Source organism: Diabrotica undecimpunctata, chromosome 3 (assembly GCF_040954645.1).
Source record: "Diabrotica undecimpunctata isolate CICGRU chromosome 3, icDiaUnde3, whole genome shotgun sequence".
Classification (NCBI taxonomy): Eukaryota; Metazoa; Arthropoda; class Insecta; order Coleoptera; family Chrysomelidae; genus Diabrotica; species Diabrotica undecimpunctata.
This window is the reverse complement of record NC_092805.1, coordinates 84128696-84152573: the sequence shown is the minus strand read 5'-3', so window position 1 is coordinate 84152573 and position 23878 is coordinate 84128696. Positions and strand designations below refer to the sequence as shown.

Sequence of the window (23878 nt, the reverse complement as noted above, 5' to 3'; positions counted from 1 at the left end):
GATTTTTAGAGACCCATTATATTTAACTTAATAAAATAATGTCAGGGAAAAACAGCTTTTTTACAATTAAAAGATTTTAATACGCATTATTAGTATAAAATTAAATACTGCAGGAACATATAAAATATTATAAAAATGCTCGAAAAAATGATACAGTTAAAGTTAACAGTTAAAGTAGAAAAGAAAATAGCGCCCACCAAATCAAAGGTAGAAATCTACATATCCCAAGAAACTAAAATTTTAATATATAATATGTAATAAAATAAAAGAGAATCTTTCCTAGAACAAAAAAAGGCAAACTACAGAATATAAAGAAATAACAAAAACAAAAAAAAATACCAAAGAAACAAAAAATTGAAAAAAGAAGAAAGATGGGGAAAGCAATAGATGAAATAATAAGATGAAATTTTAAAAACTATGACTAGGAAAAGACATAGATGCATAATATAAACAACAAATTTTGGATAGAAATACACAACATAAAAGATATTGTACAAATAACACAAGAATAATGCTCCAATCTCTATTATTACAAACCAAAGCCATAATAAGAAATCCTCAGATAATTAAAAATGGTGCGGTATGAAACTGTCAATATCTGCAAGGTCATTGTCATTCGTGCGAGCATTGTCTGTGTTTAAGGTGATCTGTGTCTGTTTTGGAAGGTATTTTAGATTGTTTATGATTAAAAATGTAAAACAAAGTACTTTATGTGAATAACAATTGAAATTTAAGTTTATAAAGTGCGTCAAAAACTAAGATATTAACGTCATAATGAATATTCCACCATGGAAAAAGTTAGGGATCAAAAGAACAGTGTATATGTTAAAAGTTGCAAATGGAGATATTGGAGAACGTGGTGGACATAGTGATGATGCTGTAAGTACCTACGATGCAATTATTTCAAACGATCGAGGATAATTTTTAGGTCCCATGGATTAAAAGGAACGTGTTGAAAATCATTAGCATTGTAATGTTGATTGCCTACACAAACTGTCGTGATTATAGTTGTCGTCTCTTTTTAATGTATTGTAATGCCCAGTAGTCTAACACATTACTTGTTTCCATGGGACCGAAAGATTCTCCTTGTAAGAACGGTATATATTTTTGTGGTTACACAAATTCTCCATAGATAGATGATAAGACGGTGTTTAATTCTACATAATGGACCACTCTTATTTTCAGGATTTGGACATAATTACTGAAGAAGAACAATTAGGAGATACTATCTATTCTGTATTGCTGCCTGTCACCTTCGCTAATCAAAACCCTATCCAAGAGAGTACCAATAGTGAGGTGAGTGAGGTGTGTATGATTTTTTAAATTTTTAATGATCAATGAAATAGCCGTGTGGCGCCGGCAAAGTAGAATAGCACCACCCGTATATATCTAGGGTGTCGTATGAGCTGACTTGGTATGTATCGGGTTTTGTATTGACATGTGGCTATGGCCCGCTATCATTACGAATGATGCACATTCGCATTAAGGCCCGAGGGGTCTCGTGTTCTTTAAGGTGATTAGTTCTGACACCCCAACACTATAACAAATAGATTTTTATATGGACTTTCTAATCTTATAATTTTATTTTACAGGAGCCAAATGAGGTGCAAGAAAATTCAGACTCTGAAAATTCTGACTTTTCTTCTGGTTCAGGAGAAGTTTACATTCCGGAAACTTCAGGACAATGCTCTGAAGATGGAATCACTTCACCTGATGTCCTATCGGCTGCTTCTCCTTCACCAGCGGCAGTATTGCCTGTTCAAGTACAAGTTCCGGGTGAGAACGAACCAATTATTGTGCGGCTAAGGAAGAGAGTTCGTAATCCTACAAAGTGGAAACTAAACGAGAGAAAATTTAAACGCAACAGAGGACAATCTTACACAAATTCCGCAGGCAACGAAACCGCTGCACGGTCTGTAAAAGCTGCTTGCACTAACCGTTGCAAAATTAAATGTTCGGAAAAAATTAGTAATAGCGAGAGAGAAGAACTGTTGAATAACTACTGGGGACTTGGTTATGTAAATAGGCAGCGAGATTTTATAGTTAACAGTGTAATGCCGGTTAAGCCAAAATATCAATATAAGAAAGAAGGGAGTCATAGAAGTGAAAATAGAGCTTATTACTTTCAGATGAGAAATGAAAAACATCGAGTATGTAAGGTTTTCTTTATAAACACTTTAAATATTTCAAATAGGGTAATAATCACAGCAATGAAAAAAAAACAGCTAGGGTTTGTGCAGAATGATAATCGCGGAGGAAAAAGAAAATGCTGGGCGACCAAGGGTGCCAGATGATGCAAAAGAATTCGTGAGGTCCCACATCAAATCTTTTCCACTAATTGACTCTCATTATTGCAGAGCAAGGACAAACAAACAGTACCTAGACGGATCTTTAAATTTAGCCACTATGTACAGACTGTACCAAGAAAAATGTAGAGAAGAACAGAAAATTCCCGTAAACCTCCATTATTACACCAATATTTTCAACATGGAATTTAATATTGCCTTTTTCCAGCCAAAAAAGGACCAGTGTTGTTTCTGCAACTCGTTTCAAAATATAACGGCGGATGAAAAAGTATTACAACAACTTAAGTATGATGCACATATCAGAGAAAAAAATCAGAGTCGGTTAGAGAAGGAGTTGGATATCATGAATTCAAAGGAACATGGCAGTACTGTCGTTTGTTGCTTCGATCTCCAAGCTGTATTGTCACTACCAACTGGAGATCGGAGTAATTTTTTTTATATGAAGCGCCTAGCATGTTACAACTTCACTATATTTGATATTTCTCACAAACATGGCTATAGTTTTTTGTGGCACAAAGGTATCGCAAACAGAGGTGTTAATGAAATAGGTACGTGTCTTTGACAGTATCTAAAGAATCATGCAACTCAATATGAGCACATAATATTTTACTCCGATAATTGCCCGGGTCAAAACAAAAATAAGTTTATTGCTTCCTTGTTTTTATATTGCTGTCAAAACTTACCAATCAAAAGCATAACCCACAAATTCTTAGTAGTTGGGCCTACTCAAAATGAGGGTGATGCGATGCATGCCCTCATAGAAAAAGAAAAAAAAAGATACCTGAAAGGAAACCCGCTCTATATTCCATCGCAAATGGTACCGATAATTAGCTTTGCTAAAAAACTGGACGGCCGTACACTACAGAAGATATATGCGAAGTGTATGACGTAAAAAATTTACAAAAAATGGGGAAAAATTTTAATGTAAATGAAGCCGGAGACAAAGTAAAATGGAGCGAGATACAAATTCTAAGAGGTGAGAAAGACAAGCCACACAAAATAATGCACAAGAAGTCTTATTTTGACGAAAATTATAATGTCATCAATATTCGACAAACTAGAACGAGAGTGGCTTATAACGAACCATCTCTCATCCTTTCAAGTAAACCTCCTGGAGTGCCACCACTTAAAAAACGTGATTTGTTGTCGCTCTGTTCCTCGGGTGCAATACCCAGAATTTACTGTGAGTTTTTTCAGAACTTACCAACTCCTGCCACAGCTGCCGATGCTGAAGAAACTGACGATTCCGAATAATTTTGATTTTATTATATTTTTCCTTAACAAGGAAACAATAAAGATTTTATAAGAAATAAATATTTATAAATACTTAAATATAAATAAAATAAAAATACTTAAATAATTTTATTTGATTTACATACAAATACCCTGTCCCAAACGCACTAACTATTAAAAAATCATGTGTTGACAGTTTCATAGTGCACCAACTCAAAAAAAAATCTAAATTCTTCAAAAAAAAATAAAAAATTATCATCATAAAAGAACCATAAAATATACACCTAATTCCAAAATTTTGTTCTATTAAAAAAAATGGGTTATAGCAGAATAAAAATATTTGCTCTCCGAGAGAATAAGTTACAGGTTGATTTGTGAAGAGCTATGTTTTTTGAGTTAATGCACTCTGATACTGATGTATCGATATTTTTAAGGTAAAATTTAATACAACATAGTTTAAAGCTTTATGTTAGTGTAGATTTAAAATCCTTACGCCATCTGAACAAAGAAATCTGAACTACTGACATTTTAACCTATGAGTCAATCATGTTTTGTTTTTAAATCTGAATAGATAAACTGACAGATAAAATAAATTAAAATTATCTGACATATAAAACATTTATTTGCCAAATAAAGTACTGAATAAAAATTTATCTGGAAAATAAATTGTGTTTATTGTAGTTTGTCGTCATTATTTTGTAGGTTATCGCAAAATCAAAAATATAACCTAAATATTGTTGGTTAGTGTAGATTAGAGACATTTATATTAAAAGATTAAATAAAATCGGAGAGTATGATCAGTATGATGTTTAATGGTTATAAACTTAGTGCGAGAATATAATACTTGATGCAGAATTAAACATTTTAATTTTTATAATAATAAAGACTTTTTTAAAAGGTTAAGATTAATTAAACCGACAGTGATCTATATTCTTAGAAAATATTGTAAATATATAGTAATAATTATAACAGTAGGTATACACATATTTTCTTTTACTCAGTTTAGGAATATGACAATTTTTCAGGCGGAAATAACAGCAATTTATCACTACGTGGAAGAAATAGAAAGGCAGGAAGGAAGGTTCCGTTCAGTTGCCATCTTTACAGATAGACAGGTAGCGCTTAAGGCACTCAATTCTGTAGAGGTCAATTCGAAGCTAGTATGGGATTGTGTGTATGCCGTAAATAAACTAGGAGACCGTAGCAAGGTTACAGTAGCCTGGGTGCCAGAGCACGAGAGTCATAAGGGCAATGAAAAAGCAGATAAAATGGCCGAACAAGGCTCATCAATGCCATTCATTGGACCGGAACCCTTCTGGCTTTGCAAAGACAGTAACAAGAACAACTACAAGGAAGTGTGTAGCTCACAAATCTCTGGAATGGTGGAGGAATTCACCAGAACAAAGACAGGCGAAACAGTTCGTTACAGAATATTCGGCAAAATTTACGGCAGACCTAATAAGCAAATACAGGAAAACAGTCAAAGCCATAGTAGGTATTCTAACAGGACACTGTAAGCTGAATAGGCACTTGAAGCTGATGGGATTATCAAATGATGACCTGTGCAGATTTTGTCACCTCGAAGAAGAAACAGCAGAGCACATTCTATGTCAGTGTAACAATCTGGCAAATGTGCGGTTCTTTGCATTAGGAGAAGAAAATCCACTGGCAAATAGCTACATGGAAGGTACAGTCTCGAAGTTATAAGACTTTTTAAAAAGGATCAGACTAGAGAATATTATCTAGGACTAGAGGACTACAACAGATCTGAAAAGGTCGCAGTGAAATAGGCCAAAAGGCCACCTCTCTAAATATATATATCTATCTATCTAGTTTTGGGAATTGAATATATTCATAATCTCGATAATTAAAAAATAAATTAATTAACCTTTTTCAAGAGATATTGGTGCTATTAATTCAATAATAGTAGTATCGGATTCCAAAATGAAAAATATGCACATAGTACCTAGGTTGTCAGATTCTTTTAATAATTATAAAATACATTTAATTATATATAAAAAAGGCTCAGAATAAGTATACAAAATATCCAGAGTGTAGTAGGAAATTTTCAAACACTTAATAAATCTTCTATATAATATATGGATTATTGATTTTAAATTCTGACAATTTCGTGATACTTCTTGGATATGTTTCTGGTATTATTCCTACCTGGTAGGTACCTACGTAGGTACCTACCAGGTAGGAATAAATAATTCTGTATTTTCGATAAGAAATTTAAATGGAGATAATAGCAATGGGTTCTTACAAGGAGATTCTGATTATAAAGTAAAGCCATTTTTAAGACATCCACTAAACAATCCAATTTCTATAATGAATTTCATATTAGAACCAGATATGCAACATAACTTTTTATGCATGGAAGAAAAGATTTAGGTACTATTTCATCCAGTGTAAGTGGCTGTAAGTTTGAAAAGATTTAACTGTTTTAATCTACAGCAACATTCTTCGAATATTACCTAGCGAGAGATCAAAATTAAGAGAAGCTTGAAGATGAATTGCTAAATGAAGACATTACTGAAATTTTTGAAGTTGAAGATGTTTAAGCTAACCTTTATAATATTTTAGTGTTATGGAAAAACCTGAGAAGAAACATGTATTATTTTTTTATTCGTTAATAAATTTTTCTTTACATAATTTAATTTATTCCTGTCACCACAAATTGTATAATCAAAAAAGATATTAATATTAAAATATTATTGTGATTTCTTTGACAAATAATTAAATATTGGTGTGTTCCGAAATAAATTTTACATTTATCTTACAAATAAGTAACCGCAACATAATTTGACGTGAAAAGACGGATACATTTTAATTTATAAATAAATGTCTTTCCTTCAGATAACTATTTGTCAGATAGGACAATAATTATCTGGAGTTGAAAAGACTGGCCCTTTCATGCAAGAAGTTTATTATTTTAATAATTTAATTTTTAATTCTTCTGAAAATTTTGTTGATCCTAAAAAATTGGCTGCGAATTTGGTGATCGGTAAAAAATATAATATAAAACTTGAGCTTCTCCAACAAATAAATTGTCAAACTAGAATTACGCTGGTTTTATGCGTAGGTCGATTTCATAAGACGACTTTACGCAAAAAGTTCAGTGACTCTCCAAAAGTGATTTGTTATGAACGTTATACAGATTAAAATATTATTGTTATCGTCCTAGCCTTAAACAGGAAAAGACAGAAAAAATTAAGTGGATTGATTGTGAATGCAATTGATTAGATCGCCGTCGTATAGTGAGGGGCCAAATCACTAATTTTATAATAATTGTTTACAATTTCTACCACTTACGTTATTTTTTATTTTTAGAAATAGAAAGTCAAAATGAATCGAATATTCCTGAAGTTGCTGCTGTCAAGGCATCTAATACCCAACCTATACCTAACAGTAAGCGTTTATGTTTTGATTTTTTATTAAATAACATATCAAACACAAGCCTGTATCATAGGCCATACTCATTTTGTTTGTTATTTTTTACTTTAATAAAAAAAAATTTAATTATTATATTAAAAACAGTATCTAATCTTTTTTTATTTTTTTCGGTTTCTATGTTTACTGCTCTACCTTGCATCTACCTTGCATCGATCAGAAGAAGGAAGGCATCTACCTTGGAAGATGCCTTCCTTCTTCTCTAATTATTGTCTTAAAAATATTTGTTTTGTACTACTACTGCTTAAGTTTCCTCCAGCTGGTTTTTTCGTTGCCTCTTATTTTAAATGTTTTTCCTTTTTCTCCTTAAGCTTTATATAAAAATTGAAACCAACAAAAAAAGAAAACCATAAAATTTTATGAAAAGAAATATGAAAAGCTGCTGTATTATAATGTTATCTATATATTTTATCATATTTTAGGTCAACTACCAACGGTTGAAGTATGGACAACACAAAGACCAGATTCTATATTTGAAGGTAAAAGTCCGGGAAAAAGATCAGGTGAGATAGTAAATATTTAAAATTATGGACGTATTTTCATGTGATTTTACGTCCCTTCGTATAGCATTCCAGAACTATCTCAGGGGTGATATTAAAGAAAAATTATCCAAATTCGTCTTCTAAGAAGTTTGGAAATCATCACAGAAATACACATCTTGAATATTACTGTTCTGAATAGTTTAATGGAGCCATCTAAACCACACAAACTCAAACTATTTAACCACTGGTTTCTCGTTGTCTGTATTTTTACCCGTTTTATCACTTGAAGCAGATTATAACGTTCACCTCTCATGACATGCTCCAAATATTGTAATTTTCTAATTTGAACGGTATTCAGAACATTTTTTTTCTTCTTCTCAAGACCGCGACATTTCTGACAAGATAAACCCAACTTATTCTTAATATTCTTCTGTAGGCCCATAATTCGAATGCTTCCAGTTTCTCTTATAATACATTTCTTTGCGTTTTCATACCATAATAAAAAACAAAAAAAATATAGCATCTTAATAATCTTATGTTTAAAAGTATTGTGATGTATTTGCTATAGGGACCTTTCTTCCTTTTGTTGAATGCATTTTTTCTTATCCCATTCTTAACCTAACTTCTTCCGAGTAGTCATTATTTTTGTTAATTATAGTTCCCAGGTATTTATATTTTTTGACTTTTTTTATTTGCTTATCATGTATTCTTAGACTCACTTAAGGTTATTGTCATTTGTGGGGACCATAAATTGTGCATTTTTTGCCAATCTTCTAAACTTTCAGCTAATAGGACTGTATCATCTACAAAACGTCTGTTGTTAATAGGCCATCAATTTCCTTTTTTGCCTGCTGTTGATTCCTTAGTTAATTTCTTAGTTATTTCTTTTGAATACAAATTGAATACGATAGGCAACAGCACATATCCTTGCATGACATCCCTTTTCAAGTAATTGGATGAGTTAGCTATATCTAAATTTATCAAAAGCTTTGCTGCAATATAAACAATATACTGGTTGATTAACATCAATGCATCTTTGTATGATTATGTTTATCGCAAATGGCGATTCTCTTCTCTTCGGATTTCTAAATCCAAATTGGGTTTTGCTAATCCTTTCTTAAGTATTTTATAGTATTCTTTGATGTATGAAGTTCATGGTTATTTTTAAGGTATGACTCATATTAAAGAAATACCCTTGGATCCGCAACCTTTGTCAAAGGACTAGCTTATCAGCATATGAATTTTTACATACCGCGCATGATCGAGAACAATATCGGCAAATAGTGATGGAAGCTCTCCACGTCTAATTTGGGCACGGTACTCAAAGAAGAAGATTACTCATTAAACTGATTTTTCGATGATCTTGATATTTCTTTGCATTTGAGTTCTTCAATGCTATAAAAGTAGATATCAGCCAGTTTTTAGAAATAATTCCTATATTGTATATTGTATTATATAAATTAATCAAAACCCCCATGATTTCTATTTCTACTAGTTTTATTATATCTACTGGTATTTGATCGGGACCTGCTGATTTATTATTTTTTGTTAGTTTTATAGCGTAATTTTTACCGGAAAATGAATTTTAGTTAACTTTATGTACGTCCCAATTATTAATTATGTTTAAAGATATATCACATTTGTTAAATTATACTAATATAAAAGTAATTTCTAGGAATTATAAATAACCTGGAAGTTGAGATAAGCAAAAAGATGGAAATTCTCTCTTTAAAGAAATCGGAGAAAGAAAATCAATTGTCTACTGCTTCAAAACCAAAAAAAGGTCCGATTATAATTCAAGTAGTCAAAAAACAGACAGCTTTAAAAGAAACCTTAAATACAAAATCTGCCAACACACTGAATATGGTATCAACAAGTTATCAAAGCACTCCTAATAAAAAATCGTTAAAAGGACAACGAAAGTCAAAAAAGTCGAAGAAACGTAAGTATTTTAAACTATTTAATTTATCGAATTCAATGAAACTAGATAATGGAACAAACGTCAAAGTTTTATTTCTAATTTTACAGTTATAAAATTGTTCATTATAAAACATTGTCTATGACATAATCAAGTACAATGTTTTTTCAAGTGTTAAAATAAATCCAGCGTTTTTTAGGCAGTTAGGAAGTTAGGAGGCATTCAAGTATTACGTAACGCAATTTTTTAACATTTTGACTCCCCTTCCCCCCATGTATTACACCGTAACGTTTTTCTTTATACCCCTCTCTCTACCTAAACGCTACGTAATACCCAAGTGACCATTTAACCTAAAAGTAACAATTATGTTGCGAAAAGTACCGGTAAATCGGTAGAATAGGTTTGTTACTATTTTATTCGCATTTGCGTTATTAATAAATAAAACAAGAGATTTCTAACTAACAATAATAAACTTTTACTGCTAATCTTACAATTTTTTACGATTTACTTACTTGACCCTATCGTTACATACATTTTTGGCTTCATCCCTTATTTTTCGTCACATGCATTCTTCTGTTTTAACTTTTTCTAATAATTAACTCATAAACTGATATAAAACTGAAAGAATAGTATATATATTGTTTTATGAGGAGTAAAAATGATCGACATTAACCGAGACACAAAAAGTCATTTTTACCCCGAATATAACATACTATTTTTTTTTCAAACGTCGCAAATCATTTTTGTGATATTATGGTTATTTATATTGATTACCACTTTCACAAGTATTTTGTGTTATTCGTTAAGTTTTGCGAACGTGTGTGCTTATTGTCGCTCAAAAGTACGAGTATTATGTCTGATTCCGAAGATCTCACGGCATCGCGTGTTCCTCCAGATATTTTGTGTACTGCAAAGACTGTAACCGAAGAATTGTTGCCTATCAATTCCACTACGGTTTACGAAAGTTTTGAGCTTTTGATTGTTTGCTTTTGATTTTGTACCTAAGCGTAAAAGTGCTTCACTTTTATGTCTAGGTGTAAAAGTGATATTTTTATATTGTCAATCACGTCACAAAAATTAATACTTTTGTGAAGTTTGAAAAAAAAAACATTTGATTTAAAATAAAATCGTATTCTTAATAAAAATAAAAAATAAAATCTCGAGGAAGGTATCTTCTTGTTTCAGTGCAATATTAAGTCCCACTAACGTTAACAATAATTATATTGGCGAATTGTTCACGGTTTTCAGCTAATCGAAATAATTGTTTGACATTGGGTTTTCCTATACAATCACGAATATTCTTAAGCCATGAAATCTTCCTTCCAAATCCTCTATGGCCCTTAATTTTACCTTTCTCGATCAGCTGAAAGAATATGAACCGGTCCTCTCGAAGAACATGCCCTAGGTATGAAATCTGCCTTATTATAATAGTTTTTAATAACTCATGTGCGGCATTTGCTATATTTATACAACTTCATTGATCTGCATCGCTGTCCAGGGTATTTGGGGCATTCTTCTATGCAGTCACATCGCCTCTAAGCGATTGATCGTATCAGCTTTTAGTGTCCAAGTCGCGGTGCTATGTAACAACACTAACAAAATATAGCATTTGTTCATTATTTGAAGTAATTTTAGGTTTAAGCTGTAATCACAAAGGAATGATTTGATTTTTCGAAACGTTATACGAGCTGCTTAAATTCTACATTAGACATCTTTATTTGGGTCTAGTTGGTCTGTAATGTAGCATCTCAGATACTTAAAATGAGTAACCCTTTTACTCTTTTGTATAAATATCTGTAAGAAAGCATTGTCGGGTGGTTGGCAACTGAAATAATAAATTTTCTCTTATAAACGTAAGATTATTAATCAGCTCACCATTGATTTACACTTCCAAAATCTTTATCTTGTAAAGCCTATTTGAAAATAACATCCAAATAGATATTATATAACAGCGGAGATAACATGCATCCCGAGGTGTTAGATAGCGTCTAAGAATGTAACATTCGTTGGTTCATAACAGTCTCCCATCCACTAGCAAGACTGCTTCCAATATAAGTTTTCTATGATACTTAGATCTCTACCATCTCTGCCTTTGGTTCTTAATATTTTCGAAAGTAATACAGACTTACCTTATCCCTATCGAAAAGCCCTATTCAAAGCGTTTTCGTAATCGATGAAAGCCACATAAATATGTTTAAGTTTGTAGCGACATTTTTAGAGAAGTACGTTTAAGCCAGAAAGTGCCTCAAGGGTACCCAGCGCACTCCTAAACCCAAACTTAGTTTCATCTAGGTCTCTGTCGTAAGGAATAATGCAAAGAAAAAAAATTACTTCATGGCTCATCAGACTAATTAATCCGTAATCGTCGTCTCTTTTTGTACGCTATTTCTTCGGAATTGCTATAAAAACGGACTTTAGACAAATTCCTTAGGTATTTCACCTTAGGTATACATCGTTAAAAAGCTTAGAGTACTAATATCGTTTTTAAGAGTTTAGCTAGGATGTTGTCTGGTTCAGTTGCTTTCTTAGTTCTGGTCCTCATATATCGTTTTTAAGAGTTTAGCTAGGATGTTGTCTAGTTCAGTTGCTTTCTTAGTTTTTACTGATTTTATTGCATAAAGAAATTCAAATTTTAAAATTTTACGTCCTTCTTGATTTACGTAGCTCTGTATGTCTGGCCTGTCATCTTGAAATAATTCAGGTATATAGTTACTCCATGTTTCAAATATTTCTCGTTCATCAATGGTAACTGTATCTGAATTATCTACTAGAATATTAGTGTTTTTCTTATTATACAGACCAGCAACTTCACGAACTTTCTTGTACTGCAAATTGAACATGCCATGTTTCTTTTCTAATTCTTTCATTTCTGAATATCCATCCGTCATCCCCTTTTCTTTAGCTCCTTTTTTGTTTTTTTTTGTTGTTTTTTTTTGTATTTGTCTGATTTCTCCTTGTATTGCCTTTTTTGTTATTGTGATCATACTGGTTGCACATATTCTGTTCTTGAGGTCGCATTGTAGTCATGGACAAAAGGAATCATAGGGCACCTGCTTAAATCCTTTCATTGAAGGCGACAGACCAACGAACAACCTCGCAAGGAGTGGTGAAAACTTTAATGATAATTAAAGTATTGGGCTAACTAGCTGCAGGAAATCCGGAAAGACAAATTTCAATGCACTCCTCAAGCAGCGACAGTAGTATTCATCCGCGCATTTAATCACTTGTAAGAAATATTGCGATTTACGGAAGTAAGTGGTATACCACACAAGATAAGGTTCTGCTGCATTCTGAAAAATATCCTCAGGCTTTCAATCTTCACATTTTTTTTCTCAACTTTTGAGGACGTATGAATTTAATTTAAGGACAATGACTACAGCAATAACTACGGTCTTAGACAACAGTCGAAGGATATCCCGTAAAATATAAACAAAAGGAACAAAATAACAACATTGTACAGTACAATCGATTGATTCCTTTTAAACATAACCGAAAAGATTCGCCAACTTTGGAAAGTTTTACATAATTTTTTTATTTATATATTTATAAATATATATATAACAATGTTATGTAACGTTCGAACGTTGTTAGTTGTAGCGTTGTTCGAACCCCTCCTACCGTCCCTGTAACGTAGCGTAACGTTTTACAAGACCCTCATTCCTCCATTTGCGTAATACTTCAATGACCCCCTACTGAATAAAATTAACTTGTTTTGTAACTTAAATGTATTATCATATTTTAGGTTATGTTCCTATTAACAATTTACTCAAAAACTTACACATTCACCTTGGTTTTTTACAATTGGTTAATGGAATGCATATATTTTTTCTTAGCTAGTTGTTTAGTGATATTAAATAATTATCTCATCTTTTGATATTCATCGGCTACTCTCGCCCCTTTAGATAGATTGTCTGCCCACTTTCGTTTGTTTTTCTTTGCTGCCTTCTTAACAACTTTATTCGTTTATCTATAACTCTATAACTTTCTCTGGTCTTCTATTCTTTCTCTGCTTCTGTTCTGGAATTTAGTAGATCTAGTAATTTTTTTTGAGATGTTCCGTTTTGTTTCACGTTTCTTTGGTGATCCACTCTTTCGTTACGTATTTCTTTCAAGGATGGATTCTATCATGGATACGGTGATAATATCATCCTAGTTGAAAAGGAAACGTTCAAAAACGACCTCTATAATATCAGAGATTACTTAAGTACTCAACTTAAAATCAACCCCACTAAAATCAACTAATAGCATTTAGGAAATCTCAACATGACAACTTTTACAATAAATTAATGGGAGTGCAGTTTAGTGAAAATCAGATTTTTAATATCTAGGTCTTACTCTAAATAATAAACTCATCTGGGACAAGCATGGAAATGAGATGATCGGTAAAGGCTCATAGCCTTTATTGTGTACAGAAATTTTAAACAAAAAATTAAGAGTATAATCAACAATGCTAAGGAGAATGTACGCGATAGTATTGAGACCAACTATCCATTATGGGGTACTCTATCGCAAAAATATGGAAATTAAAATCACTAAAACCAACTAATAGCTTTTAAGAAGTCTCAACCTAAATACTCTTACAATAAATTAATGGGAGTGCAGTTTAGTGAAAATCAGATTTTCAATATCGAGGTCTTACTCTAAATAATAAACTCACCTGGGACAAGCATGGAAACGAGATGATCGGTAAAGGATCATAGCCTTCATTGTGTGCAGAAATTGAACAAAAAATTAAGAATATAATCAACAACGCTAAGGAGAATGTATACGATAGTATTGAGACCAATAATCCGTTATGGACTACTTTATCTATTTTGGAAAACTCGAGCCAGTCTAAGCAATACGAATAATAATTAACTTTTATTAAAGACTGCTATAAAGTGAATGTACTCCAGAGTTCCAAGAACCAATGAAACAAAGACAAATAACAGAAGGAACATCGATATTTTTTAACTTATATTTTTTGAGTAATTTCCTACTAACTGTAAAAATTTTAGATAAGTCGGTGCAGTTATAACAAATTTACAGAGAAAATGCCACAGTAATTAAATTACAGTACCACTTCGTCTGTAATAGCAATTTATACCATTCTCTAGTATTTAAAAAAAATAATTCCCTTTCAAAGTTTCAGAGGAGTACCTACTTGGTATTATGTTAACAGCTGCTAATATTAGACACACCTTTATATAATAGTTTACCTTTAGTTCATTAATACAGATTTAAACCACTTAACATCCCAATTTTTGTGTTTATAGCTGGACTGTGACATATAAATACGTTTGACACTTTTAAAGATAATTTCCTTACAAAGTTATTCAGCACTTAGACGAATTAAGGTGATTCCAATCTTTGTTAATAGTCTAGATATCAAGATATATCTATGTTGTTATTCGTCCAAGGCGTTGACCTTCAAATATACGTCTGCAGTCTATTTTTAAAAATGTTCACGTATTTTATCTTTGTAGTATCCAACGACAATCCGTAAGTTTTTCTGGACTGCCTGCAAAAATTGCCCCTTTGAAATACATTTGACAAATTTTTAATAAACAAAAATTTCTTGAACTCAGTGGATTACAAAGTCCAAACTATGTGCAATCTATATTTTTCTCGTGCAGTCCACATATTCTTTGATTAATTATTTTTAGGAGTTTCAGTAAATGACTTACTAGACGACTTATGCTAAATTACAATACGATGTAGAATTTGACATTACACATGAAAATGGGATGATCGGTAAGGACTCAAAGCCTTCATTGTGTGTACTTTGAACAAAACATTAAGAATGTAATTAACAATGCTGAGGAAGATGTACACGATAGTAGTTAGTGAGACCAATCATACATTATAGGACAGTTTATCTATTTTGGAAAAATCCAGTAAGTCTAAGCAACACGAATAATAATCAACTTTTTACTAAAGTCTACTACAAAGTGAATGTACTACCACTACTGTAAAGTTCCAAGAACCAATAAACAAAAACAATATTTTTAAGCTAAACAAGAACACATAAAGACACCTTTAAAACAGCAGGGGGAGCTGGAGTAGTAATATTCGAGACTAAAAATAAATCACAAGGGAGCCGTAAGAGAACTATAATCATAGATGGTTTAAGATAAGACTGGTTTAAACAGAAATGTCTTAACCGGAATATTACAGGCCATTTTCGACTAAAAAATACATTTAAGTAAAGTAAAGGATAAAATCTAGCACTACAGAGCAAGTATGGAGGACAAAAGATAGAAATGGGGATTTATCTCTATTAAACTTTCTAGGAGAAATAGAAATGAATTAGTGATTACAATCACTAAGAAACCATAAATGCAGATAAGAGAAAATATACACAATAGATGTTACAATTCACAGTATGACTTTTTCTCTAAAAGTATTAGCTAAATGTATAATTATAAGTGGGTGGCGAGAATGGGATATAACAGACTACGAGAAAACCTGAGTAATTTACCGATTAAATCAAAATATACTAACATCATAAATAAAATTAAGGATACTGATTGGATAATGATTTCTGACAATATGGTACACAGGCATATGTTAAAAGTACCTTTCCAAGTGGATATCAGCCCATGGAGGGATAAGGCAGAGAAAGCACTCGATTTAGACATACCTGCAGTATGTAGTATTTATCATACTTGATAAACAGACCGGTCTAAAACTGCAAAAGCAGAAAAGTCAAGCGCAGGAATATTCGGTAGTAATGGAAATTTAAACCTTTATATTCTAATAAGAGAATATACCTCTGTATTTCTGGCAGATAATTTTGCAATATTGCAGTTTGCAAGAGTACTTAACATAAGAGTTATCAAACTGTAGCGGATCAATACTCGTAAAGGCCTAAAGATAGCCAAGTAGCCATGGGGCACTCATTAGCCCTAAAGTGGACTCTAGGATATTGTGAGAATGCCGAAAGGAACTCGACTGACTGGGGGTACCTAAAAGTGTCACACTGGTATAAGTTTTAGGTCACCAGGGTATACGCGACAATGAAAGAGGTGATGCAGTTGCCAGAAAAGCATCGGCTACTAAATGCTTTGATCCATAGCCAGCCGAGTGGGTGCCAAAAACTGCCATCGTCCTCGACCAAAAAAAGCATGGATCCGAAGGCAACAACAGAACTAAAATACTGAGAAAAACATATAAAAATCAGCTCCAAGTCATAATAGGCTTCCTTACTTGAGATGGGGCAGTTCATGGAAACCTGCATATTTTGCATGACTGCGAGGCATTAGATCACAGGTGGAAAACACTTTTAGGAGACAACCTAGACCTGCATAAACTGGTACAGGGTTTACTAGAATATTAGAATGGGTATCATGAAAGAATGAAAGATATACAATAAGCCAATTCGCTGCAGAATACGACCAACAGACGGTTTTTGTTAGTCGGGAGTATTATAGGTTCTGGATTATGGAGTCTGGAGGTTCTGGAGTGTTAAAACTAATTATACCCTGTAATTTACTAGCTTCTATTTTAATATAGTAAAAGCATCCAATATTATCAATGAATAATTTCGGCTATTCAAGAATTATTTTTGAGCTATTGGTTCCTACTATTCTCAGCTAGGCTGGAAGAAAAATAAAAGATGGAAATACTAAACAGTTTACTACTTATATATCGCACATTAGCGTTGATTAAAGTAACAAAGCATATTTTTTCATATGTATTACATCACACTTATCATTTTCATTACCTTTGATATTTTTTCTTTGTAATATGGGTTATATTATTTCTGAATATTGCTAATTATCTCATGCTGCTGGCATAACATCACTGCTTTCAATTAGAAATAGTTTAATTACTATTTAAATAGGAACAAGCCACAATTAAAAGTTAAAGTACGTTTATTGATGTTTTAATTTCTACTTCGGAAATCTCATAATTCTCATAATTGTAGCTTATTCCCATTTAAATAGTAATTTCTTAACATGCCACAAGTAAATAACTGCAGAGCAATATTTATAAATATTTTGGATTTTAGGACCATCACAGAACAAGAAATCCACTAGTGTGGTTCAAGAAAAGTCGAATAATAACTCGAATAATAATTCTAATAAGACTATTACGAGAACAAGTGTTCTGGAAAACTGCCGAGGGATTTTTAATACTTTATATAGAAAAATCAAAGGTCCTCAGAGAAGAAACGCTGGATCGTTTAATTTGGAACCTCCAAACATGATTTTTAAAGGTAAAGTCTACCATTAATAATTAATTTTACAAGATTTAAAGATATGTATTATATAAAATATTACTATTTAAAAAAATTGGTCACAAATTTTATACGATTGATGCAAAATTATAGTATTTACACTTCTGTTACATTTCTTCATATCACTATCTTGGGTTATACCAATTATTCAATTGATATTGAAAGAAGCTGCTCATACTTTAAAAAACTCAAAAGGCAATCTGAAGTCAAAAATATGTTAGCTTATTTTTTATCGGACAATTCTGATAGCTTTGTCAATGTTGAATTAGTTGCAGAGAATACTGCTGTTTTTGGTAAACAATCAGGAACATTATTAAGTAGTAGATTAAAGAAATGATTCGGCGAGAGTAGAAACCAGTAGAAGAAAAAAACACAAGCTTCTGTTGTAAAAATAAGCTATACATTTCAAAGAAATTCCAAAAAAAAGATATGAATAAAAAACTGCCAAAAAAGCTACACAAAGTCAAACAATTAAATGTAAAAGTAGTGACCAAAGGAATCCATCACAACTCTTGAACAGTGGTATAAGACCTGACTCATTCTTCAATCCTAATCCCCGGAGAGAGGGTAGTGGTCAGCGTTTTGTCCATCTCCAAAGATCTCTGTCTCTGGTCAGTTCTTCTAATTTATGCATAAGTCTTTTGCATATTTCTGTAATTTTATTGATCCATCTTGTTGGGAATTTTCCTCGTGATCTTCTGTTTTCTCTGTAATCTCTAGTCTATACATGTTTTCTGTGTCCGCTCTCATAACATGTTCAAAGTATTTTAATTGTTAGAGAGGACTTTGCTGAATAGTCGTTAGCTGACTTTAAATTGAATTCTTTGTTCTGTGGTCGGTTCACAGAATTTGTAACATTCTTCTCCAACAGAACATTTCATTGGTGTCTATCTTTCTTCTTTCTTGCTTACTGTAGAGTCCAAGATTTCCATCCGTATGTAAGTATTGGGAGTATGAAGCAGTTTATTAACCTCATTTTAAAATTCGTGAAATTTAAGAGTTCCTTCATATTTTGGCCATCTTTAGTATTGCGACTTTTGCTAGGTCACACAACATATAAGCTCACAACCCCAAACCGGTCAATCGTGGTTATGGTGGATAATTGTTATGTAGTCTATTCACTATCATGAACTTTGTATTTGGTATGTTTAACTGCAGATTAAATATTTGACTTTTATTTTTAATCAGTCGTATGAGATCAATTAACTCTTCTTGACTACTTGAAAGAAAGGCTGTGTTGTCTGAAAAACGTAGGTTGTTTATTTTTCGGCCATTTACCGATGCCCTTTTCCTATCCTTCAAGCGGTTTTCTCATAATATGCTTCCTATTTGTATCTAATAATTGTGGAGACAGTATACATGCTTTTGTGATATCTTGTTCTGGATCGAATACGTTTAAGATCAAGCACTTTAACGGTTCCAGTAGTGTGTTCGTATACGCTAAATTAAGCGTAATTATGGTCCGTATAATTCTTTTATTGTGTTGCCATAAGTGTTGTCATTTAACCTGTCGAATTCTTTGCGATAATATTTAAAACAAATGTATAGTGGGATATTGAATTCTTAGACTTTTGTATTATTTGTCATATGTTCAGAAGATATTCTCGAGTACCTCAACCTTTGATAAATCCAGTTTGTTCTTGGGGTATTTCTCTTTGTAGGAAAGTTTTTAGTATCTCATTGAGTAGCTGACATTTGAAATAAGAGAGATGGCTCTACTTGTATAGTTGTCGCATTAATGGAAGCTGCCTTTTTTTCGCGTTTATGGAAGCTAAAATGGTCCCATTACTAAATGGGAGGTAAATCAACAGAAAAGTCATTATCAAGAATTATTTTGTAAGGTTTTGTTATCAATATGAGAAATGATCGACTTAAATATTTCTGAAGTACAATTCATAAAATAGCTATTTCCATTTTATCTAGCGTTCTCGAATTGCCGTTAGTAGCTATTTTTGAAACTGATTATTCTTGATATGCAAATCAAGGAAATTAGACAGTCTGCACTAATTTTCCTTTAGTATCAGTTCTGAAAGCACATCACAACCATACGTTAAATATCAGGAAATTTCTCCTCGGTTTCCCTGTTATCTGATCCGACACTAATGAAAATAAATATATGAGCTAAAATTTATTCCATGAAATTTACCACTCTTTTCTAGACCTGTAATAACACTTATTGTTACTTCTTCATTATATTGTTCTGAAGCTATTTTCTTACGGCATCTTAATTATGGTTAATAATATTGACAAATATTCTTTTAAAGTTTTACTTTATTTAATGTGTATATTTTGTTTGTTATTCTTCATGCAGTGTGTAATTTTAACGTGCTTAAAATAAATATTTGATAACTAGAAACGAATTAATCGAGAGTAGTCATCGATGTGAAGAGCCGGTATTTTGTGACGCTGCCTATTAGGACGCCATCTTGTGGCGCTAGTTCCGTGGCGACGCTATGTTGTGGCGATAGTTTCGTGACGCTCGCCTTAGCATTTTACTATCGAGAAAAAGTAATACAACGCCAGTATAAAAACTTCGCTTCAAGAATTCTTCTAATAATTTAATATTATCGCCAACCGTCATTAAAGTCATTTATTATTGTACTTATTTATTTCAGTAAAGTAACATTTTATTGTACTGAGTACAATTAACTGTACTATTGTACTAGAGGAAGAACTTTATCTGCCGCAAACATTAATCAAGTTGACTGAAATTTATGTTGCGCAGCAAGGGAGAATTAAAAACACAAGGAGGGCGGAGAAGTAAAATAATTGCAGAAAATTATGTCGTAGAATTAAAGAAGAATCTAAGAAGGTTTACAATAAAACTAAAATTGCAAAAACAATTTTAGGGGAAGCTGTTAATGGCAATATTAAAACCGATATAAGTTTTCAATTCAAGCACCTTCCACTTCAGGAATTGACTACATATGTTTATACGCAATAAAAAGATTACACGAAATATCACTATTTTTTAACGTTTTTAGCACGACTCTTTTTGGAAAATAGGTCCTTCGATTACATTTAACTTAAAAATATCCGTCAAAAAAATCATAAAATGTGATTTGTCTTTAAAAGAGGCAAACATATACGATGATTACAGTAAAATTCTCTTATTAGTGATTCCATAGTAAATCATCAGAAAAAACCTCCCGGACACGACAATGATACTATCCCAACTTGGTAAGTGTTTGATTTTACATTTAGTTTACTTTTAAACATATAGAAAGAAAATACCATTATTAGTAAGTCAATAACATATCGAGGATGCATCACATGTTTTAAAATAATACACATTATACAAAATATATTAAAATAAATATCAGAATTTGATGTTAATATTGAGAATAAACTAAATGTAAGATTAAATACTTGTCGGGTCGGGATACTATTATGAGTTTTTTTCCTGGTTTTTTCGTTATGATTTAGTATAGAATCACTAACAGAAGAATTTTACTGTCATCATTCAATATGTGGTTATCTTTTCAAAAGACAAATCAGACTCCATGATTTTTGTTTTCGTTTTTCTAACGGATATTCTTAAAATAAAATTGAATTCATGTAATCCAATGAACTATCTTACAATAAAGTCGTCCCAGAAACGCAATTAAAAAAGTTTGACAATATCATTTTAAAGTCATCTACTTTAAAATGTATAATATAAGTAAGTCTGAATTGTCAATATAAATGAGTCCGATAAAATTAAATTATTAAAAAAATGTTTTACCAAGCACCAAAAACAATATTTGTTTAATCTATTAATGTTATGTATTTTAAGAACAATTTACGAATTCGAAATGTCATGTAAGCTTAATTTGAAGGTAAAATTGTGGCTTATTCCCAACAAAAATAGTAAATTACATTAAGATGCCACAAGAAAATAGCTTCAGAACAATGTAATTGTTGTTATAATTTATTGTTATTGTTTTGAATTTAGGGAACGATTTTCTGACTCAAAATCGAAATGTCAAAATAAATTTATTTGAAAGTAAAATTAGTAAAGCTTATTTCCAGTAAAAATACTAAATTTTTCATTATATTTTTCTTTCTTGTTGACTAAGTTTAATAAAACCGATATATAATAAAAACTAAAGAATATTTTTTTTTATTTTAGATACAGTTTATCCTAAAACTCCTCAATCCCAGAGAAACCCCAAAAGTAAAGTCAGCATATTATTGAAAGATAAATACCCATGGAACAGCGCCCAACTAGACGAAACCTTTTTATTGCCGAAAGATCATCGTGAAACAGCCAAAAGGATGTTTTCGGCAAAGACGAAGAAAAATCCGTTTTATCAAAAAGGTTTGAACTGTTACTCTGTTTATAGTCAGCGTAAAAATGAAAAGCCATAGTCCATTTTTTTTTTAATGAGCTCGTCTTTGGTTAAATAACAACTTTTGGCAGGTATCACTATGCCCTATACATATGAGAATTGCTTTGTATTTTATTTCTTATAACTATAATAAAAAAATATTATAAATTCTGTAATAGATTTGTAAAAACATTCTTTGCCTTTTTCCAGTCACTGTGGAGTAAAACAGGTCAATAGCTCTAAATGTTTTATAACTCAATCGATTTTGCTAGAAATTTGAAATTAGGCTTATATTATTCCTACTTTAAAAATTGTATATGCGCTAGGTGAGCTTTTTATTTTTAAGGGGTGAAAACCACACCTTAGTGAAAAAAATTAAAAAATGAATACCATAATCTTCATATTATTCTGAAGCTATTTTCTTGTGGCATTTTTAAAGTTATTACTATTTAAATGGGAATAAGCCACAATTAAAGGTTACAGTAAGTTTATTGACGTTTCAGTTTCCACTTCGGAAATCGTTCTTTTTTTTTAACAACGATAACAATAAGCCACAAACCTATAATTATTTTTCTTACCACTATTTTTAAATATTTTAATGATTTGTCAATAATTTTTCTTGGATAATAACGTGGAGTAATTTACATTTTTCTTCGTTTATCATAATATACTCAAGGTAAACAGATTTCGTTTAGTGCGAAGAAATTGACTACAACTACAACAATACTACAACTGATCCTTAAAGGAAAAATAGAAGGCCGTAGAGGTGTAGGAAGCAAACAGGTTTGTTAGTTAAAAAATATTCGTGAATATACTCAGATATCAAGAATAATTATTAGTCCATGTGGCAGCCTTCGCAATGGTGATCGCCAACGTCGGATATTTCTGATATGGCACGTGAAGAAGCAGAAGACAGATTTCGACATTTTACATTCATTTGTTTGAGAATTTTCTCGTTGGTAATTCGATCAGTTTACGAGATTTTTAAAATTGTACATTTCAAATATATAATCTTTCTCCGTTGCATTCACGATTCAACGCGTGTAGATAAACGCAATAAATAACATAATTCTCGACGTTACTTAATTTATAAACTTAGATTTCAACTACACAATAAGTTTCTTCTTTAGCTTGAGGAATGTATCTGTGGTACTTTTGACTATACATTTTATCTTTTGTGGACCATTCCAGCCTTTATGCAATTTACAACCATTTTGGTATTGATTATATAATCTAATTAATAAACTTTTAAGTAACTGTTTGCTTTGAAGTTACTAAGTAATAAATAATAAGAATTAAAAGAAAAATAGATTTATTAAACATTTTTTTTTTCTTTATTCATTTACTGAACAATCAAGGCAACACTTGTTATAATATACGTCATTTGTCTTCTTATGACGTTATAATAAAATAAATCGTTAAGCAAATGATATATTTTATTAAGCTAGAAAAGACAGCATTCAAAGTGAAATTGTGAAACTGTCAAACTGTGAAGCTAACTGAAATCATTAGTTTATTATCTTTATCAAATGATAATTACCGTTATATCACCTTTATCATCATCGGTATTATGAGGATTATTCAAATTATGATAAATCCAACACAGCTCTAGAGAAACATCGAGACATACTATTCTGAGTAATATTTTTAAATTACTGTAAATATTTCGATGAAACACATATCTTAAACAATTTGTCTTTATGTTTATCTTTGATCGGCTCATCTAATTATATTTCTCCACAAGTTTCAATCTTAGGCCACACTAATATCAATCCCCTTCCCAGACATGTCCTGCCCAAGCGTACCTCACTAGGTTTTCTTTGATATTCCTCTCCTATTCCTTCCATTAACTAGGAAATCAGCAATTTTTCGTATTAACTACTCCTTGTACTCCTCCTATTAACTAGAAAATCATTACTTCTAAGTATTGGTGATTAACGTCTCGACGTTGAATA

The 23878-nt window shown here is 31.6% G+C and overlaps 2 protein-coding genes across 9 annotated transcripts in view; one reads left to right on the top strand and one right to left on the bottom strand.

Moving 5' to 3' along the window:
• The window catches only part of LOC140436982 (alpha-tocopherol transfer protein-like), a 162963-nt gene that overhangs the window by 35957 nt on the left and 103128 nt on the right, over window positions 1–23878 (bottom strand). The window lies entirely within an intron of this gene.
• LOC140436981 (uncharacterized) overlaps window positions 1–23878 on the top strand; it is an 82983-nt gene that overhangs the window by 8275 nt on the left and 50830 nt on the right. For 4 of the 6 annotated variants that reach the window (XM_072526183.1, XM_072526182.1, XM_072526181.1 and 1 more), the window contains exons 4-8: window positions 6873–6950; window positions 7415–7495; window positions 9150–9416; window positions 17386–17592; window positions 21725–21913. In XM_072526183.1, coding sequence (XP_072382284.1) covers window positions 6873–6950; window positions 7415–7495; window positions 9150–9416; window positions 17386–17592; window positions 21725–21913 — 822 coding nt within the window. Of the gene's footprint in view, window positions 1–6872; window positions 6951–7414; window positions 7496–9149; window positions 9417–15071; window positions 15269–17385; window positions 17593–20648; window positions 20794–21724; window positions 21914–23878 lie in introns of those variants that run through there. The other 2 variants (XM_072526185.1, XM_072526184.1) reach the window with 2 other exon arrangements.